Source organism: Rousettus aegyptiacus, unplaced genomic scaffold (genome assembly GCF_014176215.1).
Source record: "Rousettus aegyptiacus isolate mRouAeg1 unplaced genomic scaffold, mRouAeg1.p scaffold_m13_p_2, whole genome shotgun sequence".
NCBI classification, from domain to species: Eukaryota; Metazoa; Chordata; class Mammalia; order Chiroptera; family Pteropodidae; genus Rousettus; species Rousettus aegyptiacus.
In genome coordinates, this window is record NW_023416295.1 from 114,986,166 (window position 1) to 115,007,362 (window position 21,197).

The 21,197-nt window shown below is 38.5% G+C and overlaps 1 protein-coding gene across 2 annotated transcripts in view; it reads right to left on the reverse strand.

Moving 5' to 3' along the window:
* TPH2 (tryptophan hydroxylase 2) overlaps nt 1-21,197 on the reverse strand; it is a 90,967-nt gene that overhangs the window by 10,266 nt on the left and 59,504 nt on the right. For both annotated transcript variants that reach the window (XM_016148373.2, XM_016148374.2), the window contains one exon: nt 420-515. In XM_016148373.2, coding sequence (XP_016003859.1) covers nt 420-515 — 96 coding nt within the window. The remainder of the gene's footprint in view (nt 1-419; nt 516-21,197) is intronic.

The following is a 21,197-nucleotide window of genomic DNA, read 5'->3' on the forward strand; positions in this document are numbered from 1 at the left end:
TGGGAAATAAATATCGGGGAGTCCATGGAAGCCACAGGGGTGACGGAAATGAGAGCTCCCAAGCGATCCTAACAAGGAAATTTTAATCAGTAGAATGACTGCTAGTTCACTGCCTACTTTTCAGCACTAAATTTAGGCAAGTCATTTGTTAGCCAACATTTGAGCATACATTTGTCATTCCTGTTGATTGTGCACATGGTTGCTCATTCCTTTGAGTCACACCACAAACCCAGAAAGGCATGACCCATTTTCAGAAGTGCAAAAAGTTAGGTCAGCACCCATATCTGAGGTGCCAAATCCTCTGTGTTAAATATTTATGGAATATCTGCAAGAAGAAATGTGTAGACAAACAAATCAATATTTTCCATGACCTTGAACCAGTTTGCTTAGGAAGTATACTTTCATTCACAGCTTCATACCTTTAATTCTCCAATGGAGGAAAGTAGTCCTGCTCCATATGCCCGCAGTTGCCCTTCTTGCTTGCAAAGGCCAAACTCAATTGTGAAGAAATAGCACTTTAAAAAAAAAAAAAAAAAATCAACACACATCCAGAGAGCTGGTCAACAAGTTCTTGTATAGAATAAAATGGTACCCAAAATAAAATGGTGAACTGTACATAATTTCTTCAACGATGTCAATTTAAATATATTTGAATAAAAAAATACATTGAAATCTATATTCTTGCTTAACGATCCCTCCCTAGGCTAAATATATACAGAAAAGGTATTTACTACTAAAAGTCTTATGCTTACTAGATTCAGAAACCCCGTGCAATAATTTTAAAAATAGAAAAACATTTAGAAATGAATGAATATGTCATAGTGATAATATCATAAGAATATGCTACGATTTTTAACAAGTTGTATTTTGGTGATATAAATAACTTGATGCAAATGTGAAAAACTAACTTGGAATCCAACAATCCCAAACTAATTCGTGTAGTTTGTTTATTCCTTTAACAAATATTTGTTGGGTACCTACTAGGTGCCAATGTTTGGTAAAGAATTGTGGTAAAGAAACAGGAGAGAGACCAAGAAAGCAAGTACATGCCTACAAACTACCGAAACCACAATTTTCACATGATTTTTTTAGCGAGATTTTAAATGTATATTTATGTATGCACACACACACACACATAATGCATGTGTGTATACATAAATATATAAACATATACAGTAACCATTTCATTGACCTGAGTTTTACCAGCATCAACTATTATAGCTTTCCCAAGATATTTAAAACCTACAATTGTTTCTATAGAGTTCAGGAAATCAAATTAGACAGACAGAAACCTCTGTACAGCCAAAACCTCACAAAGCTCTTGAGAGAGGCTGAAATCCCACTATTTTTGCTCCATTAGAAAAGTGAGAGGCTGACAATGAGCAATAAAACTTGCATCAAATTAACACTGCCCTGTATTAGTGATGATAGAGCACTGAAGGTGTTGAGAAAGGGGACGGTTTGAACGCTCCTGAAAAGGGGCAGAAAAATAATTATTACCTCTAGCCCAAGGCAGTTTTCTCTCTTTTCATTTAGAAAGTAAGGGTTCTATCTATATTTTTTCAGTGTGAGAAAAATCTCAAGTTGAGCGGGTCAATGCCAGGCAGCGCTGGGCTGGACCCGAAGGACTGGTCGGTTCAGGTCACGGAGCTGAACCTCCAGAGGCAAAGCTTCCTTTCCTAGTTTGCTTCCTAAGGAAACTAAAATTATAGCCCTTCCTACCTCCATCACCCACAGTGCCCACCAGAACTCTTTACTCTTTTCTGACTTTTCTTTCTTTTCCATCACACCACTTCTTTGACGTGGCTTTTGATTTCTTTATGTATAATATGCACTATTTGCCATCTGTCTCCTCACTCTCCACTGTAAACTCCATGAGAGCTGGTATCTGTCTGTTCATCTACAATGGGGTTTCCCAAGCTCAGCACTATTGACATTACAGGCTGAATAATTCTCCACAAGGGGGAGGGGGAAACTGTCCTGCATGTTGTGGAATGTTTAGCAGCATCCCTGGCCTCTAAGCGCTAGATGCCAGTAGAATGCCCCACCCCAGTTGTAACAACCAAAAGTGCCACCAGATATTGAAAAATGTTCCCAGGGGAGCAACATCACTCCTGGTTGAGAACTATTGATATAGAATAGTGTCCGAAACATAATAAGAGCTCCATAAATATTTGGTGAATAAATAAATAGTGAATAAAAGAATTATGTGTCAGTTAGGCTTGTTGTGTGGCAGAATAACCTGGAGCTATGTGACCACAGCCTCTCTAGCATGTAGGTTTCCTGCTCATGACATCCATTCATTCATTCATTTATTCTACAAACACTCCTTGAGTAACTATTATCTGCCAAACTCTGCTTTAGCTGCTAAGGATATGCAGTGAACACAGCAAAAAGTCTCCAATCCCAGGAAGCAAATGTGCTATACTGAGATGAGACAAGCAATAATAACTACAAAGATCAATATATGGAATAATTTCAGGTAGAATATGCTAAATAAATTTTTAAAAACAGGCAATGCATCAGATATTAAGTAGAAGACATAGCTGTTTTAGAGGTCAGGGAAGGTCTCTCTGAGAGTGTAATATTTAAGCTGCAACCTGCTTGAAAAGCAGCATTGTGTGCAAAGATCTAAAGGAAAGAGTGTTCCCAGCAGAGGAAGTTCAAAGGCACTGAGGCAGGAATGAATTTGTATTTCTAAGGGCCATGAGAAGTCATTGAAACATTTTAGGCAAAGACAAACACGTTATAATTAAGTTTTCAAAAGATCACGCTCATGCTGGTTAAAGAATAAATCGTAGAGGGGCAAGAGTGAAAGTAGAGAGACCAGTTAGAAGGAAGTGGTAGCCAAAAGACAAGAGAGTTGAGTGGCTCTTTGAATATGACCTTGAAGCAGGGGTAACAGGGGATTGGGAGAAGTCAATATCACAAAGGCCTCATGGAAAGAACCAAAACAGGAGACACGAATATGTTTTGAAAAGTTAAAATACAGCCCTCAGGTCTGTTCTCCAAAAACTTTTGCGCTATGCTGAGCACAACGAAGAGAAGTGATCACACAATCATAGAACAAAAAGACTGGAAGTTCAGCCTCCTATTTTAGTGAAAGGAAAACTCAAGTTTAAAGAGATGAAGTGATTTACCCAGGACCAGTCTAGATGGTGACATTTAAGAGATCTAGAGCTCAGTATTTTAAAGAGCTCGACATCTATCACACTTTAAAGTTTCTAAGGAAAAGATTAATAGATGCATGATTTTCCCTTACAAGTAAAAAATGGAGAAATAAAGGTCTAAAACAGGAAAACTAGAATCTCATAGCCTCTTCTTAATGTATCTTTAGCTGATTTCTCTAATGTATATTATATTTATGGCATGTGATATAAAATCCTTAGAGCCTTAACATTGCATTAAAAAAAAAAAGTGCTGCCATGTTCTAAAGCCTCTAAAACACACATATGGAGCCAGTTACAGGAGCATTTGTGTCAGCCTATTAAGAGCATCTTTGATTTTCCTTATGCTACATCAATGAATACATGGTTATGACCTAAGTAAAACAGGCTGAGGGTACCCTGAGAAATTCTAGCATGCCATATACACGGTCTGCACATAGATTTGGTATCCCATCCTATTTTAAAGGAAATTAAAAGGTCTGTATCAACTCAACTAAAGACCCAAAGCTAAATCTATCAGTACATCTCTGGTCCGTGTGCTTTTAAAATCAAGGCAACCTCAGAGAAAGGAGCCACTTTGCATTGTCCTCCCCATCACTAGGAAAGCTCCCTGCCCCCATACCTTGTCTGGGAACCCTTCCAGAAACTTTGACCTTACACAGGTCCATCCGCTCTTTCCCTATCTACCTTTCCCTTTGATTTCCTGTTGTCCTCAAACAAGGAAGGCACCTAGATGCTGCTTCTACAGTCCGCTCTCCCCAGAGAACTAGACCTTTTGCTCTGAGACAGTTTTCCATGTGCAGCTCCATGTGTGGCAAACAGATCAAGAGAAATGGTAAAAGGTACCTGAAACTCAGGTGTTGGCACAATTTGAATTACAGACTTTCTCGAAATAATTATTCTCTTTCTGTTTTCAATACCGGTGGAGACCCCACAATGCAGGACGTCCTGGTCATGATCACTGATGTGGAGGAGGGGACAAATGCACACATCTTCTGTCTGGTTTTAACTGTAAAGCCTGTTTAGAGCTCCACTGGACAACCCCTTGAAGTCCTTTCAGGATTCAAGAAGAACTAATTGCTTCCAAAAATTTCAAGAAAATATCATTTGTTTTCTTCGCAGGATTTTCCAGATGTGACTCTATAATAAATTCCCTTGAGATTTGTTAAATAAATATTCTACCTATTATTAAAAAATAAATAACAGAAAGGAAAAAAAAAAAAAAACCCTGAACCTTATAAGAACACCGGTAAAAGAGAATTACAGATTCTTGGCCACTAATGTCTTTTAAACAGAAACAAATAATAATACTAAGACTAACACCTCCCAAATTATAGGGTATCTTTCATCAAATCTGACGTTTATGAATTCCAAATATTACATACCACTAATTACATGTAATTATTTATAAATATTTTATTTGAATATAATTACATATAATCATTAACTGAAAACCAAAGCAAGGATGATAGATCAGACCTCTTACGCAGAAGAAAAGTAGTGTCATTTACATATATACAATCATTCAGCAGAAGAAAGTCTGAGTGACAATGTGAAATCCAAACACTGCTGTGGGAACAAGCTATACGACACCTAACTCAGAATGTGTGCTGAGGGAAACGAGATAGGTCGCCCAATGCTGCCATCTTCAGATCACTACTGGTAGTAAACCTCTCATGCAACAGTTCTAGCCTAGCCAAACGGGCACGAGGTGCTTGAGAGAAAAACGTCCAGAGACTGAACACACCAGCAAAATATACACTGGTTGCACATGGTGATTTACAGAAGCACACGATGCAAAAGCCTTCTCATGTTTGGTGTTATGTAACTGATGCACTTGCGAAGGCACATATTCCAGTTAAAGAGATGAACAATTTTTTTAAAAGATTCTTGATGGAAAAGAAATGCACTGTTCCAAATATCTTCTTAAAAGGGTCCTTTTGCCTCTCACTTCTCCCATGCCCTGCATCCCAGGAAATAGTTATATAACCTCTTCCTGAGAGTCATGCTAAATACTTAAACTGGATTAAAATGGTACACACAAACTTCCGAAGAAGCCTGGTGTCCTTTCTCCAAGAACGTGGCTACATAAGTCATTTAATAAATGCCTGAGTGAAAGAGAGAGTGAGTGATATATTTTCTCTACCACCTTCATTAAAAATTTAATCTTTACATATTGGTAGTGTATATTTTTAAATATTCGCACACATCACTCTACATCTAGAATTCCATTATCCACATATCCAGGACATAGGCAGAAAGCAAGAAGCTAGCAAAGAATTTGAAAAAGCCCAAATTGAGATGTACTAAACATAACAAAAACTCATGGGCCAAACTTGATTTACTTTACATATAAAGGAATCCCCTCAGGCCCTCACTCAGGCCTTATTTATCCTTACCTTATACATACCTCAAACAAAGTTTACTTATATAGCTTCCAAGCCCAAACCCTAACATAAGAGACAAACAAGAAAAACACACAAAAGCAGACCCAACAACTCAAAAAGCACAGAAATATAATATTTGAGTAAAAAAACATAAACACTTTCATATTTGAAGTTTTCGCTAAACAACAGAATTCGACAATGATGCTAAAACTTCAGGATGATAAAGAAACTTAGCCAGAAGCCTTCCCAATTTAGTAAAGTATTTCATTTATGTTATCTTACTACAAAATTATCTTACTACCAACTTGAGACAGAGCAGTTATTATTATTTCCATTTTATGGATGGGAAAACAGAGGCTCAATGTCCAAGTGATTCCACAACTCATAGTTAGCAGAGCTAAAAGTCAAGTTCTAGTTTCCTAACTTCAAATCTAACATTCTTTCCTCATTAATACGTGCACTTATGGATGCAGGGCCCCTATCAGCCAGTCATACTGGCACAGCAGTTCTTGTCATAGAAATACTGAAACACTTCCAGAATAGATATTAATAGCTATTATCTCAACTCCCCAAATACCTCCAGCCACTCACACTACCCCAGCGCCCTTTCAGGCTCTGCGCCCACTGCCCTCCCCACCACTACCACTTCATTATCTAGCAAATAAAAGCTCAACAGCTTTAAAGCCAGCACCGCCAGAACATTGCCCCCACACAAGTCTAATAAGCATCTGTTCTGTTCTATTTGGTGCCCATGTAACAAGAGGATTAATCCCATAATGGAAAAATGCCACTTGAAGGTGTTCTAACATCAGGTGTCTGCACCTCTACTAAGTGCAAATAAAAACACATGAAAGAGACTCTGTGTCTCGTAGTCTGCTTCCACAGTGTTTTCTCTAACATTTTTCCATCTTAGTTTGAACAGCTGATATGCCAAAGGATACACTTAATTGTTTAAAAAGGTGGAGACCAATCAGGGTCCCCTTTTCACTCATTCACCCTCTACCACTCATCCTCAGATACTAGAGTTTGAATTTTAGCTACACCAAAATTTAATTTACAAGCAGCAGTATCCTCTCACTTTTCCTCCAAATTCCCTTAATGTTGATTAAATTATAAATGATGCTAGGGTTGGAACAGGAGTGAAGTTTGATAGATAGCTAAGCAGGAAGTTTTGGGATAGAAATATTAAGGCAATACAAATTAACAAAAATTGGGAAAAAAGTGAAAATGGAAGCTATCTTGCTTGAGCCATCTCTCAAATGGCACAAGAAAGAAAATTTTGCAACCTACATCAATTTTTGTTGTTTCTTTGACCATTTAGCAAATACTCTTAAGAGTATACATAAATACACATAAAGCCAGATCACATTAGCTGCAATGACGACCCCAATGCTATATTTGCCGAGCAAGGGGTCCTGACTGGGAAAACTCTCTGGGCCTGGGCTTTAAGACATAGCAGAAAGGGGAATTTTTCATCCTTCATTATTTTTCCCTGAGCTAGTCCTTTGTAAAATAAGAGTGTAAGAAATGCTAGAAACTAAGAACTGGAAGACACTGGTCATCCACAGCTGCTCTGTAACCACAGACCACTCACTCCATATCTTGAAGTCTCCCCTTGGCAAAGGAAATCACTGCCCCTGTGTTCACAGATTTGGAGTCCAGTCACTGCAGAGATTCCAACCACCACTTTCCAAATGCCTTATGCAATTGTAGCTACACAGCTATCTTGACTCATACTTTACCATCCACCTCTGAATGAAAATCACTGCAGCTTTTGGCAAGTCACAACGTAATCGAAACACATTTTTTTAAAAAAATTATGTTTATTAAATTCTAGGTCTACTTGAGATTTCGAAAGCAGCTAAATATACGGTCTATGCTCAAGAAAAGTGCCAAAAAGATGGGAAGACCAGACTAATATAAAAATAATAATAATAATAATAATAATAATAATAAACTGCAGTTTTTATCCCACAACAAATGTCTCTTTGTCTTGAAATTGCAGTGTGCTTATATGAAGCTTGCGTTGGACTTTGAAGAATAAATGGAATTTCGACAGAGCTTATTAAAGGGGGGAGGGATTGCTGGAAACAATAACATCGAGGGGTTGGGTGGGAGTGACTTAGGGGAGCCCAAAAATGTACATCACAGGAAGATGAAGGTAAGTGAAATTATGGAATGTGCCAGATCACAGGCTCCACTTGAAACGGTAGAGGCTGCCTCTTTTGCCAGTGATCCTCTTCAAACCGAGACAGACAAAAGCGAGCAGAGAAAAAGAGGCGGATTGAGATTTGAGCAACATCTTGTCAGCTAGAAAACAATGGCCTGAACTGTGAAAACAGCATATATTGTCTTAGGCGAAGAACAGCCATCAAATGAATTAATGTAAAAACCTAAGCTCTGAGGAAACATTGTGGCAAAGCTTGTGGAAAATCAACCATCAAATCTAAGAGGACCTTCCACAGGAGGAAAAAATGTCAGCAGAAAACAACTTTTATTGAAGAATACATTGACACAGGCCATTTTCAGCAGCCCTGTTTCAGGAGGGATTTTTCTGTGTGTTTCTTAAAACCGTTTCCTATATTTTTTAGGTTGCTTTCAAGAGCAAATAGATGATTTTGTTTAAGTGCCTTCTGGTCATTTCCGTCTTATTGCCCCTTCTTCAGCTTATCTGAGAGCCTTCTGAACTTCAAAGGAGGTCACCTGACTTATTATCATTTAACATTTACTAGTTTTTACATCAGGTTCTAATGGTGTTCTTTTATTTAAATAGAAAAAGAAAAAGAAAAAAGAAACATCCTTCATTCTCTTTAACAGGAGTGACAAGCATTCATTTGCTGTCAATGCCACTCAAGCAACTGGTCCATCCCTAAAACTCTGATGAGACCTACTATACGACACTCCGTCCCCAAGGCATAATGACGGGTCGCGATGGCCATATGGTAACCCAATTATAAAATTTCACTGTCCCCAGGGCCCTAGAGTAAAGGTCCAAACTTCTTCACATGGCACAAAAGGCCTTCCATGACCCAGCCCCTGCCTCCTCCAGATTCACTTCTCAGCCTTCTTCCTCCTCTATTACCTGCCTCTCAGGGAACTATTTGCAATCCTGCAGATCCACTGTGCTCTCTTCAGCTTCCCGGCGAAGCCTTCGCACACCAATTTCCCTCTGTCTGGAATGCTCTTGTCACAGCCCATCACCCTTCCCGAACTCCTGCCTGTCTGCCAGGTTAGGCAGTCCTCTTCTCACCCTCAGCGTAGCTCTCACGTGTCCATACTGAAACTTCCAGTCTTCTTGCCTCTCCCCTCCACCAGGCTCTGAACTCCCTGCGGTCAGGGACAGGGTCTGACTTGGGTTTTTGTTATTGTTGTTTACCGTCTGGTCACTACCATTCGGCCTGACATATAGCAGATATTCAGCAAATGCTGAAGAAGGATATGGTTAAGTAAGAAGAGTTTCCCAGTTGGCCAAGCCAGCACGGTCAGTGCCAATCTTCCAGACCAGTAATTACTATCATCAGCAAATTTTCCAATATTACAGGCTTTAAAAAAGATGAAAACCTCTCCGCTACTGTAGCTATCAAATCAGTTTTCACTTATGGCTTCAGAAAATAGATCTGTTCCTTGATTTCTTTCTTTGCCTCCTTCAGAAACAACCAATGTCCTCCAGGCCAGTGAGGAAGGGAGGAGCTGGCCTCCTCCCAGGCCTTCGGGAGTGAAAAGGAAGGTTGATTGGCAGGTGTCTCCTGCGGAAGCTCAGCCATCTTGTGCTTAAGTGGCTTCTGGCCTCCTTCCTCACTACAAGCAGCAACTCTGAAAACCCACTGATTCTGACATCTGGATCCTCATCAGAGGGAAGTTTTTCAGTTTGCTGTTTCTGCAGGTTGGAGCCAACTGGAGACTAGCCAGAGAAAGCGCTAACTGTGCTTGGTCGGGGTATGGAGGAGTCTGACTGTGATGGATCCAACCCTGAAATGCCTCACGGCCCAGACTGCTCAGAATTAGCTACGAGGAGTTTCTCTTGGCATCACTGCCCAGACCTTCATTTAGCAGATGATGACACACAACATCAGACAGACACTATTTTCTCCTGGAGATGAATCTGTGAGATGACCATCCATCCAATTCTTTTTCCCACATAATTCCGTGCCTCTTTTAAAAGTGTATTATGAATACAAATCGGCCTCTTTTTAATGCCTTCTAGACCTTCAGGTATTTTGAGTTTCATAAATCATAATCTGGTTTTATATTCATCAGTATTATTCCTTGGACCCCAGATGTAGTACATGAGCCTCAATGCAACGTCTCCATAACAAAGCCATTCATATAGTTATCCTCTTCTTTTAAAGAGATTTCATCTTTTTCCAAATGACACTTTGCTGAACTTAGTAACTAGCAACCTTGAAATGACTAAACTTCACTCTGAGAAGACGCACACCTACACCCCCATACCCCCCCCCATCATTTTCATACCAGGTGCATGGATAAGCATTCCATTTATATATGTGCTTAATCTACTTTGCACAGAAGACTTACTTAAGCAAATGCTATAGGTTCAGAAGTGCCCGAGAACCGACTTTTATAACCTAAGCAATTCTGAGCTCCTTGAAGAAGAAAACTGATGAGCACATTCTCAGCCATTCGTCCTTTGGCATGCCCTCAAATGTTCTGCATCAAATCACACATTCTCCCCAGATGTGGTGATTTTAAAGGTCAGCACTCGAATGCCAGTATGAAAAACGAGGTTTTGACTGACTCCCAAGTAAGCTGTGGGCAGTTGGCACTGCCTTTAGAGAGTCGTTTCATTTTCATCCCTGCATCACAAAAAGCGACACCCTCCTAGACGTTAGGGCTGCAGAGCTTGCTCTTTTTCACCTGTTTCTTTCCAGCCAAGAACAGGAATCCTGCGAGATGATTATATGTCTGACAACTGACAAGAAAGGTATGTTTAGTGAGGAGAGCCATTCTCACCGCTCCACTGCACTGAGCCATCTTCGATTTTGTTTTTATTAATGAAGTCATGATTCTTTGCTTGTCACTAACCATCACCACTACCATCATCGTCTCTCACAGTCAGAGCTGACACTAACATCTATATGTGTAAATGGGGCTGAAAAGATTTACCTGTGAATTGGGGTCCCTGTCACAATGAGGCTCTATAGGTAACTGAACCTCTGGATAGCATTTCGGCTCTGTTGAGCTCCTTTATCTCTAATAACAATCACTGCCAATAACTGAAACCTACACTCTAGCACAATGCTAAGCACTTTTACATCATGCTAACAGCCCCAAGAAGCAAACACCGTAAAATAATTCACTGTGGTGGTTTAAGTGCATTGACTTTGGAGTGAAAGACCAAGGTTCAAGGGCAGGCTCTGCCATGTATTCTACCTTAGGAAAGTTATTTAGCCTTTCTCAGTCTTAGATTCCTTGTCTGTAAAATGGAGACCGTAAAACAAATAACGAACATTTATGGAATCTTAATATGTGCCAGTGCTAAGTCCCCCAATTTATAGATGAAAAGGCTGAGACTTCATTTGACTAACTCGAGCAAGTTTAGGGCAGATAGAGGTAAGATGGAATTGGTGGTACCCGACTCGCTATGTCCATGTCGTTTGCACTGTTCCACACTGTTCGCAGCTACTGAACACTGCAGGCCATTAGAATTGTCATGTTCTTAACAGCTGAGCTTTATGTGTGTCAGTTCTGTCTAGCTGGCTTGCAGTCCTCCCTCTATGCCTTGCACTGGGCTAGGTGGCTTCATCTCCTTTGCAGCCCTGGATCAGCCAAGTCACACAGCGCAGGCCTGTCAGGAGCCACTGAGGAGCACACACTAGGAGCCAGTCATAAAAGGAAGCCAAGTCTTCTGAGTCATACTGGTGGGAAACAGCCCCACTTGGGAGAGCTGAGACTACACTAAATCAGGCCAGGTTGGAAATAGAATTCATCGCCTTTATGTTAAAAAGTCATATTACAAAGCACAAAACTAAATACTACATAGTACTGCTATAAACTACAACAATCTGCTTATGTTTGATATAGATGCATTATTTGACGGGCATAAAATAAATCTGGTAAGGGATAGTGAGAATTCATGCAACAGTAAAGAACGGCATGAGCTGAAATATTTCTGGTGTCTCATGACAAGCTCTTTTGCCAAACTTAGTCACCAGTTCTGGCTAACAAGAGAACGAGGTGTGTTTGCTGCTGCCTAGAATGTTAATCCCTCTGTCTTCTCTCCTTTCCCCTAATTAGTAGAGTCCCCTACTTGGTAAAAGGAGGACAGGCAGGTAACTAAAGAAATTTCACTTCCCAACTCAGGATCATGTACCCCATCGAATGGGGACACCAGTTCAACTCCAGCCAATTGTCTCCCTGGGTAAAGGCAGTCTGACTGCCAGAGCAGCTGGTTTTTTAAAGAGAAGCAGGAATCTGGATGTTTACGTGATAGTCTCCAATGGCTAAACACAGGCCATTTTTTAAATTTAAGCAATGTGTAAACTAAATATATATGTTAAATATATACAAATATATATTTATATGTTAGTCTAAATTATATATACATTTATGTGTGTTTGTGTGTGTGTGTGTGTGTGTATAAAATTTCTCCCACAGACATTAGCCAGAACAGGATACTAATTTATAATCTCTTTAGATCATAGCATGATTTAGAGCCTAAATCCTACTTCAGTAACAATAACTCGCCTCCCAGACACCAAGTGCAGGTCTCTGCTGCCTCACTTGGTCACATCTTGCCCTGACATCCTAAACTCTGAGAAGTGGTTCGGTGTACTAGATCAGGACTCGGAAAATCTAACAGTTCGGAATCTGCCATTATTTTACTGTATTGTTTTGGGCAAGTCATTTCACTGGTCTGAACCTCCTTTATTAGTCTATGAAATGGGGATTCCTTTCCTTGCTAAATTTTTACTGAGCACCAATTGTGTGTATAGCACCCCATGGATACCAGGGACTGTGTTAGGGGATAATGATATAAGTCTTGCCCATCTTGAAGTGCCCTTGTGAGACTCAAGTGCTAACTCAGTGTATAAGCCATAACTTAAGTGAACGTTCCATATTCTGAGACTATGAAAACCATAGTTATCTTCATGGCTGACTCATTTGTGATTCTACACAGAAATTCCTTCTGAATAGGTGACTGTGGACTTAATTATAGGTCAACGATTCCCAAAACCCAACCTAAGGATCCTCCCAATATGCAGATAAACCATGAGGTGCAAAAGTTTTCTAAAGTAATACCTATTCTGTCAGTTAGCATATAACAACAAGTTAAAAATAACCAATTTGAGCCAGATAGATAACTAGACTTATTGGGGTGATCACTTCATAAGTGATATAAATGTCTAATCACAATGTTGTACACCCGAAACTAATATAATATTGCATGGAAACTGTAACCAGTTTGAATGCTGAGAAAGTCTTCCCCCAGGAAACCACTCCCTGAACCTGACCTAAGTACTCCCCTTCCCCTATCTTTGCACTTATCAAGTTATATTTAAATCCTTGCTCACTTATCAATATCCCTCACTAGACTATGAGTCCCCAAGAAGCAGGACTGTATCTACCTGTTTCACAGTTGAATTCCCAGTGCCTGATACACAGTGGATGCTCAGAAGTTATTACCAAATGAGTAAATAAATGGGCCATAATTGATTTTATCAGAGCCGTAGAAAAGATATTTAGTAGGAATCCAGCAAGGTCATGCCTTTGCTAAATCACCTTGGCAAAGAAGCAGAATTTAATGCCCCTTTGCTTACCAATCACAGCCTTGACTTTTATCTTGGGAGAACTGTCTTTTTAATTATATTTGAGGGAGGAAAATGCGAATGCCCCCAAAAAAAGTTTTTGTGAGAGCTAAACATTTAAGTGTTTCTAAACATGGTATCTAACCATGTTTTAGTATAGAGAACTTTTAAAACCTTGCTAATTAGACACCATCATAGGATCCCTGTGTACAAACATGAAGACACATCCAAAATGCATCAAAACTAGGGCAAACAACATCCTTTGGAAATCTTCCAATAGCTTCTTTGCATACTTTTGTGTTAATGCAACCATCTTACAGCCAAACTGCAAACACTTGGCTTGAATTCTCAGAAACCTGAACTCATAAGGAGGAGCAGCCAAAATGTGAAACCCCAAATTTATTACTTTCTTTAGTTATTAAGGGAGTGCTGCATATATCAATGAACGGCGTCACTCCTAACCTGCTTGAAAAGTTTAGTCAGGGTTTCATATTTTATGTGCTCTCACTGGCACAAACTATATTTATTCATTTGTTTTCCCAAGTTGTTTCCTATGACTGTTTTTTTCTATGTTCACTCAAGGGCGGGGTGCCATTAACTCAGAGGAGGCCTCCTCCATCTTCCAAGAACTTGACATCTTTTAGGGGAGGCCTTACCTCTATTATTGATGGTCAAAACGCTTCGCATTTTTGTATGGTTGTATGCTGTCTCCATCTAAAAGCCCTTTGTAATGTAAACTGCATAGTCTGCATTTCAGAAGGGAAAACTTGAGTTGTTGAAAATTAGAGAATTACCCAAGGTCAGACGGAAGAGTAAAAGTTCTCTCCAGTGTCCTTTCCTGCACTTGAGTCTTACTGATGTGGCCACCTCAGTATCTAAGCAGACAATCATGTCAAATACACTAGCTAGCATTTATTAAACACTTAGCAGCCTTACAACGCATTATCTCATTAATCCTCACTAGTTCTACAGGATTCGGTACCGTGTTATTACTCTCATTTTAAAGATGAAAAAACTAGGGCATGGAGAGGTTAGTTAACATATCCAAGGTTACCCAGCCAATAAGTGAAAGAGCCTGGATGTGAACCCAGGTCATTTGACCCAAAAGCCTGCACTCTGAATTACCCACTACACTATACTGCCTCTCTAACAGTTTCCTAAGGTGCACAGGCTAAAGGAAAACCAGTAGTGTCGTATACAGTATACTCTATTTTATTTCAGCTTTCCTTTTTACTCCCTACTGATATGATTTTCTGAGATCAAATGCTATGGGTAAGGATGTTTATGATCTTATTCAAAAAGAAAACAATAGAAAGGGTGAATGTTGATTAGATGAAAGTAACATTCACTAACAGGAACAAGATTAATGTAAAATTTGAAGGTTGAAGATAAAAAATATATAGAAATCAATTTTTTAATTTAAAAAGTTGAATCTGCACTTTCCTCAAAATAAAAGGCAGGGGGTGGGGCAGGGCTAAGCAACAAAACACATTAACTACATATCATGCTCACTAAAACACTTCGTAACTACCCCAAGTGAAAAGTCATAAACCCCATATTTCTAGTGTCCTTCCAATTTATTCTTTCGTCTGCTGATGTAAAAGATAAAGTCTCTTCTGACAGCACAAGTCTTTGATAAATGGATGAACACCTCATTGCTCCTTTTCCCAAAGTCAGAAGTCCCTTTTACTTAGTTCTTACTTGACAAAACGACTTTTCAGAAAAACTAGGCTATATACCAAAGCGTTAGTAGTTATCACTGCCATGATGTTACAAATGATCTTTATATTCTTCTCCTTATTTATCTATTTTTAAATTTTTTCTAAAATGAATATGTGTCACTTTTATCATAAAGAAGAGAAAGTTTTTGTAAAGACTTCTTAGTCAAGGAGTCCCTAAGTCCGCCTGCATTGGCTTTTCTTCCTGTGCTCAGGGGATGATTTTTTATGGACAATGTAGAGAGACATACAGACCCTGGAAAGCATGATGAGGCTCCCCAGGTGATTTATCCCTCCCAACCCTCCCAGCCTTCTTCCTTACACCTATTCTGGGTGTAAGCCCTTAAATGACAGCATTTCCATTTTCTAGGAAACCTTTCCCCAGTATGAAATCCACTCACACACAAAAAAAATATTCCAGAAATGCCATCCTTAAAGTGACGAGCATATAAAACTCTAAGCAAATTACAATATTTCTAAGGGAATGAAGAGATTTTTTAATCACTGTGTGTTCTATCTCATGTCGTGTTTCTTATTATGCTTCCATTCATTGTGGTGGCTCATAATGTACAGTAATACATTTTACATTTATTAAATGCATTCTGGGTTTTTATATCACAGTTCAGAAGAATAGCTTTGGAAATCCGTTTGACTCCTTTATATGAAAACTACACTTGTGGAATGGGGTAATTAAATTCCTATGGTTCGATAGAATATTACCTCTGCTACCTTAGCTCATAAAAAAAAAAAAAAATCCCAACCATCTTCTCTCTGCTTTTGCTAGAAATGGAATTAAACTATAGATATTTCTAATACAAGTCTAAGATTTTGAGAGCCTTCTCCATTATAGTTAAACCAGAAAACTTCTTTCATATATCTTTATGAAAATTACAATGACTGCAAAAACCTTCTGTGCTTGATAAATGTATTCTAGCTTACTCTGGGAAGAAAAAGTAAGAAGGGTTCAATGCCAGGGCTTTTGAATCACATGAAGTTAGCTCTGGGTGAAATACTAGAGAATTTCAGGTTCTGAAATGACTTTAAAATGATTTAATCTAAAATACAGCTCTTTCAGTGCAGCTAGGATTTCTTGGGTAATGGTGAGATCGAGTACTATCATACCTGGGTATAATGTAGATAATGGCATGACATACATTACAAAAGTATTTCATTGTATTTGCTCCTCATTCAGCATTGGGTAGAAGAATATTACCATTTTGAAGAAGTCATCTGAGTCACAAAGAGGTAATGTAATTTGTCCCTGAGTACATTATGAGGTTAGGAAGTATCAAAGCCAACACTTATATCACCAAAAAGACGAGAGATAAATGTTGGTGATGATGTAGAGAAGAGGGAATCCTTTTGCACTGTTGGTAGGAATATATAGTGCAGCCATTATGGAAAATAGCTTGGAGATTTCTCAAAAAAATAAAAATAGAACTACCATATGATACAGCAATTCCACTTCTGGGTATTTATCCAAAGGAAATAAAAACAGGATTTTAAAGTGATATCTGCACTCCCGTGTTTATTGCAGCATTATTTAAACTAGCCAAAATATAAAAACAACCTAAGCGTCTGTCAAATGGATAAAGATGTGTGTGTATATATGTATGTGTGCTAGAATGTCCAACCATTCCGGATTGCAAATGGATTTGTGTGTGTGTGTATTCAATGGAATATATATATATGTTATATATATATATAAGATATATATGTTATATATATGTTATATATATATGTTATATATATATGTTATATATATATGTTATATATATATATATCATATATATAACATTATCTAGTCACGAGAAAGAAGAAAGTTCTGCCATTTGTGATAACACAGATGGACCCAGAGGCATTATACTAAGTGAAATAAGTCAGACAGAGACACACAAATACTGCATGATATTACTTATATGTGGAATCTAAAATGCCAAACTCATAAAAACAGAGACTAGAATTGTGGTTACCAGGGACTGGAGCGACTGGGAGGGGAAGAGGTGACAAGAAGTGGTCAAAGGGTACAAACCTCCAGTAATAAGATGAATAAGTTTTAGGCATCTAATGCACAGCATGGTTGTTATAGTTAACAATATCATATTATACACTTGAAAGTTGCTAAGACAGTAGATCTTAAATGTCCCACCACAAAAAAAAGAAATGGTAATTTTGTGTGTGATGTGGGTGTTAGCTAAATAATCATTTTGCAATATATAAGTATATTATATTGACAAGTTATATACCTTAAACTTAACTCATTGTTATGTGTCAATTATATCTCAATAAGCTGGAGGGCGGGGGGTGGCGGGGAGCTGGCCCTCAAACTCCACTGGCCTAACTTCAGGTTCAGATTCTTTCCACCACATCACACCACACCACGTACTGCTAATCAGACATCCTGTACAGCAGCTTCGTTAACTGCTGAGAGAGCCAGCAGCTGACTTGTGGTGCTCCTGCCGGGACACAGAGCTCACTCAGCACACAATCAGAGAATGAACGGTTACCAAGGCAGCTCATTTTCATCAGTTTCCAAATACCTAAAATAGGAGGTTGTTGGGATTTTTTTTTTCTCACCTGCAGTCATATGATGGCTCTCTAAAGCCCCTGGGATATAGCTATAAATGACGAGGAAAGATTTGAGTTGCTAGAATGTCCAATCATTCCGGTTTGGAAATGGATTTGTTTCTACACATAGTGGGTAATCTAGGGCTCACTTTTTCATATCAAATAATGGCTGTGTTCTCATCGTGATGTAAATAGATGGCAAACACTTCATAATGGCAATGATGAATATCACACGTGAAACACACACAAGCAGGGCAAATAGCCTTAGCTCCTCTATCGAAGTTCGCAGAAGAGAGAGATAGTTATGAGAAAGCATGACCTTGGAGCACCCTAGTAGAAAAAGGCCAAGAGAAGATAGTAGTGAAAACACTGAAAAATAACAGAAGTTAAGCTCTATGGGGCTAGTTAAAGAAATATAGTGTCTCTTGCAAGGCACTACTACTTCTCTATATGCATAGAAGACATAAAAGCAAAAGCAATGAGTTGGGATAGATATTATTAACTTTTAATTTAGTTACTCATAGAAATAACACATAAATTGATCATCCACCCAAACACCTCAATTAAAAATGTATAAAAGTGCATTCCTTCCAGCCTTTTGTCAGCTTTGTATCAAATGATCCAAACAGTTAAACTAGTTCAAACATGCTACGTGGAATAGATAAGCCTGGAGCTTATTAATTCAAGTTTTCTGTAGATACTAAAATGGTCACTTTCAATGTCATCCATCTTCAGAAAGAACTAGAGTTGGGCATAAGCCCTTTAAAAGCACTTAAAAGTTCCCCACACTCAGCCATGTAGGCAAAGACATGAGAGACCGGGAAATAAGATAATGTCCTTGGCAGACAGGGAAATATTAATTGTCAGTTCATAAACTACAATTATACTTCTAATGTGAATTATAGTCAATTATTGGTTTAAGACTGACTATACTTCTTATTACCATTCTCAGCATAAGAAAGTACTGGTTATACCTGGAAATCAAACGGACTTGATTCATGGCCATCAAAAGCCCCAATCAATGCAAACTCTTTTACTTGGAACAAATAAATTATTGTTTTGATAAAGTATAAACATAACCCTACATTATTAATTTCCTGATAATTTTTTCCTGCCAAAAAAAAAATAGCTGATGATCAGGTCTCTGCTCACAATGAATTGCACTCTTTCAAAAAATATTCTAGACTTGTATATCCTAAACTGCTCTCTGTAATATTAATAGCCTGGGATGCTAAGATACATTCCATAAAAATAGACTTCTGCAGCCATATAATGTATTTTCTCCATTCTCAAGTTCACTTTTGTCGTGTTTTAACATTTCTAAAATGGAACTTCATCTTACAAACAACGTAAAAAAATTTTGGTAGCTGAATCTTTTTTTCTCTAAAAACTTAACTATTAAATTAAGGGTGTGTTTTACAACCAATGGCATCTTATAATGGAGAAAACATGGTAATTTTGGAAAAACAATTTTTTTTATCAATTGTGGAGATTTACTCTGTACATTATGTTATTAAAGGCTCTGAAAAGTCCTACACTTTAAAAACAAAACTGTTCACTTTACTTAACCCAGTGTTTCCCAAACATATTTGTCCATGGATCCTTCCTTGTACAGAACTCATAACATTTCACGAAATCAACACCCTGGGAACACATTCCGGAAAAGACTGGACTATTCCTTTACTACCCTTGGCCAAGACTCCTCTCTTGCTAGCATCACCAAGACCCAGTGACAGAATCCACTCCATCAGAAAGTGAAACAGAAAGGGAAACACATTTCAGGGTTGACAGGACTGAATGGAGGACCCGAAACTCTCAGTATAGAGAAAATGCCAACTGGGCCAGAGGCCGATGTATTCTGCTTGGGAAATATCTGTGGTGTATACACACTGATTACTGATTTCTCCTAGAAATGATGCACAGCTGTGTCTGTTCAAACACCTTCATGATGTGAGAAATGAATAGACCGAACTGAAGCCATCTGCATCGCAGGATGGGATTCACCATTTGGTGGGAGGAGCCCCTTTACATTTCCTAATGTTCAGGGGAAGAGAAATCAATATTTTTCTAGGACTAGTTCCTAAATTTACCTTATCAGCAAGTTTCTGTTTATGCATTCCTATAAAATTGAATTATGTGGCAAAAAAGCAGGTGACGTGAGAGCGTGAGAGAAGACACGCAACACAGAACCAGCAGCCTGGCACTCATGGATGCAAGGGTCCACTTTCAGGCCCAGAATAAGTCCTAAATAAACTCATCTCACACTACATAACATGTATCTCCTAATACTCTATTAATCCAGTTTTTAGAAAAAGTATCCAATATTAAAATAAGACTAAAAGATCACCATGTACCTGTTCAAAGACATATTCGAGCATTGTCTAACAGGCCCACCTGTCTAACAGGTTACCTACCTGCTTCTCCTGGACTAGCAGCACCAATATTACCTGGGATCTTGTCAAAAATGCCAAATCTCAGGCCTCATTCCAAATCTACACAATCAGAATCTGCATTTTCATAAGATCCCTAGGTTATTTTATATTACAGTTCAAAAAGCACTGACCTAAGAGCTATAACCTTTGTCTGACATTCTATTTACTAATAACTAGGGCCCAGATGTTTTGTGTTAGATGTTATCTTGTGAAGATTGATAAGTTGCAAGTTACTTTTGTTCACTATACATGTAAATAATTTCTGCCTAGCAGAAAAGATAACTTCAAGGTTATGGTTTCTTGCCCTGTAGAACAAAAACTGTTTTTGCACCTTATTCCAGGAATCTTTCTTTCAGTGACTATATAGTCTCGGTCTCTCAAATTCTTCTTCGAACTAGACATACTACCCTGCTTTCCTCTTGGTAATGAGTTAAATAAATCTTTGATACATGCTCAGCACCCATGTATGACAATCATACTTATAACTGTTTAAAATTACAATTCAAACCAGTCACCTCTCAACAATGAGATACTTATTTCTAGTGAACACTGTAATAGCCATCTTTTCTTAGGAAAAAAATTAGCCAGTTGCCCAGCAAACAGTCATTGAGGATGTTCAAAACGATATTAAGATGAATGTAGGATAGCCTGGTCTCTCAGGGATGGCAGAGTCTAATGTATAGTCTAACTTTAGATGCAAAGTCTGGCAACTTAGAGCCTATAGTTCTGTTTCAGCTTACAGACATAATTTTTAGCCAAAGAATATTTTGTTTTGTTTCAATTTTTGAATTTGAAGGCCTTTAGGTGTAATGGGTATTCTTCAGTTCTCCACAGGCTCCAATACTCTTTATTATCTTATATCAGGCTGTTTCACACACGTTTGCTACCTATCTGGCCCCTGAAGGCATTTAAGTTTATAACCCTTAAAGAAGACACTGATCTATTAAATCCACTTAAGCCAGCATGACAGTGGGAAACGGCTGGTCTCAAAATTATAGCACACTCTAGGCAGCCTTTATTGGGAATATTTTTACATATCTATCATGCTCAGACCCTGGATGGTTATGATGAGTATTTAAAGAGTATAGCTGCCAAACCAGTGGCATTATTCATTATCCACCAGAGGGCAAATTATTTACATGTATAACAATGCATTTGA